Here is a 12,311-nt window from a genome sequence, read left to right as displayed (position 1 = left end):
AACAATTTCTTTAACTTACTTCTGAAATTTCTCCATAAGTTTCTTCACCATCTTATCTGTGATCCCTGGACATGTTGCTTCTGCCATATTGATGCTTTTCTCAAGTTCTTCAATTGCTTTCTTTCTGCTAGCATTATTTGTGTCCTGCTGTTTGAGCTGAGTAGCAAACGAAAACAGATAAAAATTATAGAATTTATCAGACACTTGGGTAATATTTTCAAAGAAATTTTTTAAGTCAAGACTTACCTCAGCAAACACAGGGGTGATTATCATAGTTAGACAACTCAGGGTTTTAACAAGATCCTGATCCTAAAAGTTACCAAATAAGGATTACATTAGCATACTCCTGTACAACACATACGCTGCATTTAACACAGCACAAGTAATTTTGAAAGTTCAGTTAAATTCAACAAAGCACTTGAAATACATTACAAAACCAACGAAGGCACAGTACATCAACAAATGTTACGTGATGTGGAAACAGATGCGTGATGACACATCTGAAATGTCATATATCATCAGAAAAACAATTCAGTTTTTCCTCTCTAATATGATGAGAGTCTTTAAATTCACACCTCTACGAGCAGATACTGATCTATTAGTATGCGGTACCTTTTGCATTTAAGGCTGACATGGGCATAGGAAATACCGCTAACAAGCATCATCTCTTGAACTACAAAAAGACAGTCAGTTCTTATGAAAAGTGAATAATTACTAAGTTTTATCACTATCTTCCTTAAATTGGCTTCAAAATCAGCACGTAGAAAGAAGAACTCTTCAGACTGTACACACCGTCCCGTTCTGTAGCTTCTTTGCATCTGGCTTCTTTCGAACTGTCGTAAAACTCCACTCAGGATGAGAGTTATTTTCTTTGTTACTGGACTCCCTGAAGAAAAAGGATATGATGTACACAATACTAGACACAACATAATGCTAAGCAAGCATAGGTAACCAAAATACATAATAAATCTATATGGATTAGTTCTGTATTCCCTAAAATAAGAAAAACCTGTATTGAAACATTAACTGACCTTTAAAAAAAACAACTTCAGAGGCTGAATAAATTGAAATACAATCAAAGCAAACAGAAGATGTTATCTACCCATAAAGCTTACCTTCTCCCATGGCATCCCATTTAAAACAGTTATCTGATATCCAGAAAAGCAAGAGACTTACAGAATGTATGTTGTTCCACAGGCATTGTGCAAACTTCTTCACACACCTCAACCTTGCTCCGCAATATTTCTAATTGTGATTCATTGTTTTTGGTATAACCACTAGCCTCAGACTAGGAAATACACAGCACTTAAACAGAAGCGAAACCGAGTTCAGAGAGGGAAAGTTTAAAGAGATAACGAGCACATAGGGTGACTTATGTGTTAGTCTTTAGGTTCATACAAGGGGTTTTCTTGAAAGAAGCCAATGAAAAACATAATGGAACAAAGACAGATGTACAGAAGAGGAGTTAATTACACAGAGAAACTGCCACAAACCTACTTTAGTAACATTTTTTTAAAAAAAGAAAAGCCCCAAAGAGACTAAACTGAAAATAAACTTACGAATCTGAACCATCGGAATCACTTTCATCACTACTATGTCCCTCTGCTTTCCATCTCTTAAACCTATCAATCAGTTCTGTTAGATATGAGGTCTTCTTGGCATTTTTCATGATGAATTTGTGCTTCAGAAGTTCTTTTGCAGTAGGGCGCTGTAAGAAACACCTTAAATATTTAATGTTATGCTAACATTTCATGATTTTAAATGTTAATAGGGAAGATTTAGTAAGACAACTGACTTCTAGAGCTAACTCATATAGTGTCAGGAAATTAGTGAAACAGGAAGTCAAGAAATGCCAGTAATCCATATTTACAAGCACTCTAAAAATATGATCAAGTCACAGACTATACCGCTTATCCTTCTGTGCTAGAAGGTACACACCCAGGAAAATGACTAATCAAAATTCTCCAATGCAACATTTCCTTGTAAGCAGAATTCAGACAGACAGCAGAAGTTCTGCTGGAAGAAAAAGATCTAAGATTCTCTTCTCTGTTAAAGCTTCTTTTCTGACATTATCTTAGGTTTGAGTGTGTTTTAGGAAGCTGCCTCTGTCACCATCATTTTTTCCAGCCTTGTCCCTTCTCCTTTCAGTATTTTAAACAAAAGAGACTAGGATGGAGACACAGCTATTAAAAAGCACCACTATCATTTACAGTGGAAAGTATAGTCTCTAAAATTATTTCATCTATGATGCACTACACCAGCAAGGTATTTCACATGCATGAGAGAGTTGGAAACAAAGCCAAAACATCTATACACACACACACACGTCTACTCACAAATGTTGGGTCCTTATTCAGACATGCATCAATGAATTCTTTAAAAGGTTTACTGAATTCTCCTAATAAAGTCGGAGGATTGTTTTTCGGAATGAGGAACAGAACTCTCATCGGATGCATATCAGAGTTGGGAGGTTCCCCTTTGGCTAGTTCAATAGCAGTGATTCCCAATGACCAGATGTCAGCCTGAGAAAGGGAAAAGTTACATTTAGTACAAAATTAAGGGCTAAGTCATTAATAACTGAAACCTTCACATATACTGCATCTATATAATAAAATTAATTTTGGTCTAAGTAGATAATGCACAAAGATTCTTTACCAATATTTGAAGGCTATAATCCCCGAAGACCTGGGTGACTTAATCAGTCTTTAATGACAAACATCTACAACATCACTTCTGTTGCACACTGTCACTGTTATAACGCTGTCAGCAAGTTAAACATGCACCTAAATACACATGCTTTTGGAAGAAGCTTCAGAAACATTTACCTCCCTTTGATTTTTTTATTATGTAATGAACTACAAACTACCATAAATTTCCCATGTCAAATTCAGATTTTGTTTAGATACTAAAACTGCATGCTGATGTTACTTTTTAAACTGTAGATGCACTGAGGTATTCAACCTTGTTTGACACCTCACTCTAAAGAAACAAGGCAGAGAGTTGAATCAAATCCAGCAGATGATCACTTAATTTCTTTCCTAACAGACTGCTTGATGAATTTAGTTAGAAAATTATCAACAACTTGCTAGACCTGAAACAACAAGTTCACAATGTAAGTTTCTGAAGAATAATGAAGTGGTATTTATTTTAGCTAAAGGTAAACATTATAAACAAATTCTGTATTTGTATCAAAATATCTTGTGAACTATGAAAGTCTTCTCCCATTTAGAGATTTTTCCCAAGTGAAATGTACATTACTTGCATCTTTTTAGATGAGCTACAATAGCTATTAAGGTCACTAAAGGTGTTTCTCGTTAAAAAGTGGCTGGCAATAGTTGACTACAATTGGCACAGAAGTCATAAACCAAGGTTGCCCATAGAGTAAACAAGGGTTACAACTTGCATCTCTCCAATATTCCCTTCCTAGTCACAAGAACTAAAGTATCTGTACTTAATATTGAAGAATTAAACTAGCTCATTGTTTATTACTGAAATATCACAACCAACAATTGTATACTGGAGCAAAATGTTTTGAAAGAAGAGATGGGGCTTGTAAATCTCTGCCACCACAAAAGTGTATGAATTTCTATTTTATTTTCTGTCATTTTGAAGCAGGGAGACAAGCAGAAAGGTTAAAATTCAGTCCAGATGCCAAAATGTTCATCAGTATTAGTCCAGAAATTGAAGTGTATCCTGTCCAAAACCCTTCATCTGTCCTACCAAAGGCTTGCATGTTATGTGTTTTCCCACCAGACTTTTGGCATAGAAAGAAAAGAGACAGGGCATTGCTCTTGTGACATATTGAGGAGATATAGAAGGCATAAGATTAGGTTGCTGGGAGAATGTAAACGAAGGGGTGGTACAGCTGGTTTATACACAGGGCAAGCAGAAGAGGCATTATTATCACTTTGACTGGACAACACACAGTTTTAAAGTGGAGTAGAGTGCTTTTTCCAAAGTGCCCTAGGGAGCACATTACAGTTGCACCACTGAAACCCTAAACATGAGAACTACAACATACTCCTTATCAGCAAGAACCCTTGTGACATGTACACAAATTCCTTCAAGTCTGAAGGATCCTGGGAAAGTCTCCTGCAGTGTGAATATCTTCAGGACATCTCAGATATTCAACGGTCTTTTCTTTATGTGCACATCACAAGTACAGTTACATGTTTACTATTTGAGAAAAAACAGTATGGAAGTATTACTTTGCATATACCAAGATTTTTAGATTTTTTGCTCTTATTTAAGGTTGCATCTACAGCGTAGAAAGTCCAGTGCCAGCACTGAACTACATTACCATTTTGCTAACCACATGCTCTAGGTTATCTTGTGGGTATACACATGGGAGAAGAGGGGACTGTTCCTTCCTTATCATAATTTCTAGCAGCAGTTCTCAACCCTCAGATAAACATGGGGGAGGTCTGCTTTTCTACTGCTAGTTCACATAGGGAAACTCTCCTTTGCAATTAGTTAACAGCTCCCATGACAAAGAAATGTACAAGGTACCATACTGCTACCACAGCTACCCAATCCTGTAGTTCTAGTTACTTTTTTCCTTCTCAAGATTAGTCACCTGTGCTAAAATCTACAGCATTACACAGGTTCTCAGAAGAAGAACCTCATTAAAGAAATTATATCCAGAACTGTTTAGAAAAATCTGAGACAACTAAAATTTCAGCCACCATCTTAGCTTTAAATAAGCTGATAAGTTCTGGTGGCATTCTAATTTGTGAGAGCTTTATTACCATTTGAATTAAATGTGAAACATTGAATTGAAATTAAAAACAAAACCAACCAACCCACCCACAACACTGAAAGCATCCAGGGAGTTTCTCCGAAAGAATCTTAACACGAAAGGATGAATTTACTTGGTGAGCTTGCATGGGTCTTGCATGTGAGTACAGTGACATGTAACTACCGTATAAAAACAATTTAAATTGCACTTTTAATTTTATTATTTTAAACGCTGTAATTTGAAATCTACTTTTTTTTTCCTCCATACTGATAGAGCTAAACCCACAAAAATCAAAGGAATTTGTTGGATATGCAGATACAAAGAAAAGGTATTCTACTCTCATACTTACTTTTGAATCATATGCTGACTGCTGAATAACTTCAGGGGCCATCCAAAACGGAGTTCCAACAAAGGTATTCCTCTTAATTTGCGTGTCTGTCAGCTGCCCAGCAACCCCAAAATCAGCAAGCTTAACATCGCCTTGTTCTGATAACAAGACATTGGCAGCTGCCAAGGGGAAATAATATCTAAATTAGAATACTGCTCTTACGATTTTTAAAGGCTTTATTAAAGTAACATTTTAAATGTTATGCACCTTTTATATCCCTGTGAATTTTCTTCTCTGAGTGTAGGTAGTCAAGACCTTTCAAGATTTCCTTTAGCATGGTAGCAATCTGGAACTCATCAAATGGGCCTGCACGCAGCTTTACAGAAAAGATACATTACAATAATTTTAGTCTTGTATCTATTTTTTGCCTTGTTATGGATTTAATTAAATCTTAAACTTGAAAGATTTTTTAAAAGTAAAGAACTAACAGAATTAATGGAAGATTCAATGAACTATGTCAACATTCTATCAGAAATAGGTGCCATTGGAATAATCATCTTCACATCTCCTCTACTGATAATACATTGAAAGCACTGTTACTTTTCTAACACGTACAGTATGCACTCCCCCCAGCATGCAATGCTCATGAAAAGCTAGACTAATTTTCCACAAAGTTAGTTTCCTATAGAGAGCAAACACAGCAGACAATTTTGTATTTTAGATTAAGTGAATTAAGAAACTCATTTATTACAAAATAAATTAGTCTATTGACTGTGGTTTTTAAATTCAATGTTGCATTTTTTCTTGTTCCAGCATTTTTGATTCCATGCTTGCTTTTGCATCAAGAACATAATATGCTGCTATAAGCTGCTAGTATGGAATAAGTATAAACTTTGCATATTAGAAAGCTATGCAATTAAAACCAAAGCAATTAAGGTGGGTGATTCTGCTATATATATATAAAAATACCAACAGCACCAAAACAGAGAACACCATGAAATTATGGTATGGCAAAGTGAGGCAAAACTTAGAAGTTCTATTCTTCTGAAGGTTCAGTGGTTTCAACTGTCAATAGTAAAAGCTGTTTCACTATTTCTGACACTCCACAGAAGACTATCAATTACTCCAAAGCGGAAAAGAATAAGCATCTCACAGCCCCTTCCTCAAAAGACTAAGTTCCAGAGCTACAAACTACTACACGCTACACATAATTACTATGCTTTTGCATTCCTGTAGCTGAGTTGATGTGATATAGTTTCGTAAAGAAGTTTAAATAGATCTGTGAAGTTAAGCACGTGCTTCAGCTCTTGCAGATAGGACCACTGTTAGCAAATATATAATTAACACCATTCTATAATACTGAAGACGTATTTTTCCTTCAGAACAACACAAAGACTGAGTTATATTATCTTACAGGAAAGGGTGGGTCTCTAAGCTTTACAGCTGAAGCAGAGCTGTACTGAAAGTATGGGGAAACCACATCCACATACAGTGGACTGTGCTCTTGTACTCTCTAAGCTACATCCTACATGAATGCTACACTATCTTAAGTAAAAGGCACTTTCATGCTTAACTGAAAATACCCGAAAATGGAAAACCCAGCACCTTTTAACCAGTTAAAATTAACTGTACTCTGTGGGCATTCACTTCATTCATTCCTGAAACCCAGTCCCAAAGGAAACATTTTTTATTCAAGTGTAATGAATTCTACTGGGGGGGGGACGGGGGGGACGGGGACATGGGAGGGACAGATGATCCAATACCTAAAACCCCACCACATATGGCAAGAACAGTACATCTCCTCATACTAAAAAAAACATTGCCTTACATTTGACTGAGAACAAAACGGATGCTTCCTAATGCTTAGAGACAAACAGTAAAAACAACAAAAAAAATCAACATCAATTCAATATAACAGAACTACCATTCAAATTCACACTTTTTGGAGCATTACAATGTAACAGTGATGTAATATAAGCTGCCTCCAAGGACCAGATTTTATAGAGGGATCTGAAAGTGCAATGAAATAAGGTTCGTTAGTACTTATAATGCAAAAAAATCATATACTTACAAGATCCAAAGCTGAACCTCCACCCAAGTATTCCATTATTATCCATAGTTTTGTGCCCTGTAAAGGAAGGCTTGAGTTGTTAGAAGTCCAGGGCTGCCATAAAAAAATAATAATTATGTATTTCAATAGACTACCAGCATACTGTTAGGAGAATGCAAATGCGGAGTCCCATTAATCACCAAGTTACATGTAATTACTTCTTGTAGAATGATCAGACAGCTCCTGTGCAAGATGTCTATCAATTAAAGTTTGACTTCTGTATTTAAAAAAAGCACCACCCTACCACCCCCCCAATCATTTTCTGCTAACTGGTATCTAAAATGATTCTACCTAAAGGAATGGAACTTAGAAAAAGGTGATCTGGTGGTGGTTTAAATTTGAACTAAATGTTTTAATATAAGGTTGTAGTTCTTAGAAAAGACTGTCTTTGCATTACAATTATTAATTCCAGCCATTTGTGATACAGAAGCATTACAATTTTAATAGCAAACTTCCTTGTAACATCACCACACCTCTCACCTGAGGAAAATACTCAGAACTTAAAATTACTTTTGAGCGAGAGTGTGAGCATTAACACGCTTCAAAGACAGCAGAAATTTAAAGCCTAATGGAGGTAGGTACTAGGTGCCTCTTTACCTATGTGGTAACTCTGCAAGTATGTATCTAACATGTCCACAAGCTCCAACTAAAGTCGTCAGATCCAGCGGCCCTTAAATATGCTTGTACCTAAGAACTTATATCCTACCACAAAATATGCCTGCTACCATAGGGACAGCTCCGATTTTGAGATATAAAACAGCACTACAACCACCAGCCAGGAGAAATTGCACTGCCAGACCTGGAACTCTTCAAAAACATTCAGGTTTCCAAAGTTCTCAGATCAGAGGTTCAAAATCGGCCATTAAAAAGTCAAAGATAAGAGCAATACAGTTCAATAGAAAGTATGACTTAAGGCACCTATCTTAGGATTTATTTATTTTTTTTTATAGATTATTTCCAGTAATATTGCAAAGTTCATGTACTCCTTCACCATACGCTATTTGAATCCCAACCCCTGTGAATGTGTGAGTTTCTGCACTTTCTTCGTGGAGATGTCTTAACTACTAGAATACTAATTCTTCTAACACTGACTTCTAGATGCTGACTTTGCCCTTAGTATGTCACTGCAGAAGGTGGCTAGTTCACATAAACAAAATGAGAAAGATTTGATATCGGATCTATAGACAGTATGTTTCAAAACTGGGATCTTCTGCCATTTGCTTGCCAGAGTCCCCTCACATTTCAGAAGAAACCCAAGTATTAAATCTATGGGCTACTATTCTTAAGAAATTCTGCAAATAAAAACATTTCTCTATTTAAAACAACCCAGTTATTAAAAATACTCAACTGAACCAGACCTAGGGAAGTACCAGGCACACTGTTTAAGTCTCCAGCACATATTTACTAGTGCTAGTTCCTTGTAAGAGAGCACAAGCTTATGGTAGAAGTACTTTTTAAAGCCTCTTGCATTCTACATTGTATGCTTTCCCACCCTATTGCCTGACTAGTGACAGAAAACTCAACAAGCAAATAAAGGTGCAGTTTCTGAAAGCACCACATCCAATTATAACAAAGTGTGCTCTATTAGATTTATACTGAATTTAAAAACCACACCATTTATGAGAGTCTATTCCAATATTATGAGATCAGCAGGGAAGGGCTGGCTAATTTTAGCAGTTTTTTACAAAGCCCAACTTTGTCAGCTGAGAAGACCTGCAAGTAACTCCAGTTTAAGGCAAACATTGTGGTTACCAGACATGTTTGGAGGATTTGACCATTACTTGAAAACAGTATAGGGTGAAAATGAGTAAAGTACTGTGTTTCTGAAATAACGCCTCAAAGAAATTGCTACTATCCACTGTAACCGGGTGTGGATATTTTCTAGCTAGGCATGAACAACCTTTTTCCTAGCTATTTTAGGTCAACCAAGTATAAATAGACAACGTAGAACAAACAGTATCTTTAGATTGTCTCAGAGCTTTGGTGCACAAAGTGCTCTACAATCTTAATGGAAGTCTTTGGATGCTACTACAGAAGTTCTCCATATTCAAATCTGAAAAACTGAGAATAACTTCAGGCTTGTTTTAATTGCAAAAGAAAAGAGCAAGCCCAGGTGGCTGTAATAGTTACAAGAATGTATATTTAAACCCATCAGCTAGATGGCACAAATAGGGAAAACAATCATGAAATTTCAGTCATCAAGAGAAGATCTCTATGTGATCAGATGAAAAGTACAGCTCAAGCATTTTATCAAGCTTCACAAATATGCGTAACCAAACCATGCCAGAACTAGGATAACTTTTAATACCTTTAAGCTTTTTCTTGCCTGAACTGATAAGGTAGTAATACATTTTGACAAACCATTAGGCTTGAGGAAAACACTCATTTTGGCTATCTAAAGTAACTTACACTACTGCATTGCTATGCACTATCACTTTCAAGGGTATCCTCCACAAGAAATGTTTTATTTATTGAGATGTGATGTTAATTGCAATCAAAGTGCAATACAGGATGAGGAGACAAATTTAGATCCTGACCTTCCACAAATATGAACATCTACAGACATCTATATCAGGATTTAAGTTATGTTACAGCTACAAAAGTTGCATTAATACAGCTGTAAGCTTGTACAATTCTACACACATTTGTGAAAGACATGATATAAAGGTAAAGCATTTTACTGCCATACACAAATGTGTTTATTATGGCACATTCTTTGACTATATATATGCTTGTACATCACCTACCAGTATGTTTAGAAAATACTACTGAACTTGCCACATACCCAGTGAAAATTTAAAAAAAAATATTACTAATACCCAACATGTAAGATTAATTCAGTGGGAAACTCCCATTCAAACTCCAAAACTCAAGATATACAGGTACCCCAATTTACAAAGATGGGGGGGTTTGCACCTTTCTGTATCACAGTAACTGAAAACTGGCATCAGCTTTATCCCAAGAACCTCAGGGAAGTAGACCTTGCCATCTTGTACCAACAATAAGGTTTCTAAAGAGTAAAATATCTGACAACAGACAAATAACATTGCACTGCTAGGTAAAAATATTAAGGGACTGTCCATATTTTTAAAATCACATTTACAAGTCAGATGTACAAACTGTAGCTAATGAGCAGCTAGGCTGCAGAAGGTAAGAGTATCTTACATGGCATCAGCTGAGCTGACTAAGTTACAAATTAGGAAGTCAAGCAATTGAAATAAAAGACACTCTTCCCCTCCCCCTTTCAGTAGCAGGAGCATCTGGAAGAGCCTGCATGTAGCTGGTAAGCCCCAGGCTCCCTGAGCCTGGGCCACTCCATACTGATCAGCCACAAGGCTGGCTTTGCATCCTAAAGCGTGAGGAAACTGTAAAGCTGCAGAGTACGTAGAACAGAGTGTACAAAAATAAAATCTCTCATCTGAAATGCTTGCAATTAGAAGACACACACAGTTAACATCTCTTCTTTTGTGTTTTAAAAAACTTAATTATCAAATATGCTATCATAACCAGAGGAAAAACTGAACTGACTACAAACTGATGACAAGAATGATTTGCTTATTCAAAGCTTACTTAAAATTGGTTAAAAAAACAAGTTACAACAGAAGATGTTCCGTTGCAGTTCAGCTGGATGAACTGAGGCACATGTGAAAAACCTGAAGCCAACACATGGTCTCAGCTGCAGTTTCTTCGAAGTAAAACCTATCAGATTTAAAGATTTAAACCAGCTCTAGATTATTCAGCTAAGAAATATCAGTAAGTATTGTAGGCAACCTGAATGCCTTTGCACTGAGGGTTTGCTTTGGTATAGTCAAGAAAATACTAAGTCTCTTTGATTTAAACACTGCAAAACTCAAAAATATTTCTAACGGCATTCCTAGAGCTTCAGAGAAAGCTACGTCTATAATTAATATATTTTAGTAAACTACTTCTATTCTATAAGCATGATCTGAAAGAGGACAGCAGACTGGGTCAACTGTTTTGTTTTCCTGTAAATAAAGATGCAAAGGAAAAAAAGAACTCTTAAATTTTGAAATACCTTCTACTTACAGTATGCTTATGCTCGTTTTAGTCACTATCTTAAAAGGTATTTCTAGGAATATTTTCAGTGATCATTATATATAAAACTAAGTATTCACCAACAAACCTACAGGACCACTATGAAAGTGATCTTCATTACCAGTCATATCCATAGCGAACTGCTGTTAATCTTTGCAGCCTAGGACTTTGCTTTGTAAGAAATAAGATGTGTTAATTTTCAGAATTTAACCTCAATGTTCTTTAACCTTTAATTATACAATCATTTGGTACACAACTGTACCTATTTCACTGTTTCCAAGAGATGTCTACAGTATATAGAGAAATTAAATTCTGAATGAAGTACTACACAGCTAAATACTTAGGCTGACAGCCATTCTCAGAGTAATAGATAATAAAAAGTGAAAAGCTATAGCAATTAAGTAAAAAAAAAAAAAGTAGACAGATACAACTCTCGAAATACCTGTTATTAGTAAGATAAAAAGGCAGCATAAAAGATTCTTTGCACATTGAGCAAAGCTAATATACTCTTTCCCCTGATGAATCTGAAGCTGAAAGATCTAGTATTAGTAACCAAGGATAAATCTAGCCTAAGAAAAATTTAGAGCCAAGATAATACTGAAACAGTAATTTTATTTATTTATAATTACAGAACTAAAAATACTCATTTATTTGTGGACATTTTTATTCATTTACTTGGGGAACAGCAAGCAATAGAACTACCTATCATGCTAGTCTGGGATGAAAAACAACCCTGTGAACCATTTTTTAGTTTTGGGCGTTTCCTGGGTTTGGGGTGGGGGGTGGTTTGTTTTTTTTTTTAAAGAGGAATTTCTTAAAGGAATGGGAAAGTTACCAAAATTCCACAAACACCTCCCCAGGCTCCACACACAGAGATTTTTCTTCCCCCAAAAACCTTAGGAGTGTGAAAAGTAAACAAGAGAACAGCATTAATGTTTCAGAATTTATCCATTTAGAATAGAAATGGAAAGAACTCAAACAGTGGTAAGGAAAGTACTGCAGCATTAGCATGATCCTCTATCCACCAGGAATTTTTAAAAAAAAAACCAAAAAAACCCTAACCAGAAGTTGATAGTTGT

General features: G+C 35.9%; 2 protein-coding genes across 3 annotated transcripts in view; one reads left to right on the top strand and one right to left on the bottom strand.

The window, feature by feature from the left end:
• The window catches only part of RAP2C (RAP2C, member of RAS oncogene family), a 149,937-nt gene that overhangs the window by 39,554 nt on the left and 98,072 nt on the right, over positions 1–12,311 (top strand). The window lies entirely within an intron of this gene.
• STK26 (serine/threonine kinase 26) overlaps positions 1–12,311 on the bottom strand; it is a 33,525-nt gene that overhangs the window by 2,440 nt on the left and 18,774 nt on the right. Inside the window, exons 4-11 of one of the 2 annotated variants that reach the window (XM_049827398.1) lie at positions 7,138–7,194; positions 5,334–5,442; positions 5,088–5,245; positions 2,337–2,522; positions 1,560–1,708; positions 793–886; positions 247–309; positions 20–156 (exon numbers count right to left, since the gene is read on the bottom strand). In XM_049827398.1, coding sequence (XP_049683355.1) covers positions 20–156; positions 247–309; positions 793–886; positions 1,560–1,708; positions 2,337–2,522; positions 5,088–5,245; positions 5,334–5,442; positions 7,138–7,194 — 953 coding nt within the window. Of the gene's footprint in view, positions 1–19; positions 157–246; positions 310–715; positions 887–1,559; positions 1,709–2,336; positions 2,523–5,087; positions 5,246–5,333; positions 5,443–7,137; positions 7,195–12,311 lie in introns of those variants that run through there. The other variant, XR_007509381.1, reaches the window with a different exon arrangement.

The sequence above is a fragment of the Accipiter gentilis genome, chromosome 24 (genome assembly GCF_929443795.1).
Source record: "Accipiter gentilis chromosome 24, bAccGen1.1, whole genome shotgun sequence".
Lineage (NCBI taxonomy): Eukaryota > Metazoa > Chordata > Aves > Accipitriformes > Accipitridae > Astur > Astur gentilis.
Note: the sequence above shows the minus strand (reverse complement) of the source record. Positions and strands in the feature narration are given on the sequence as shown.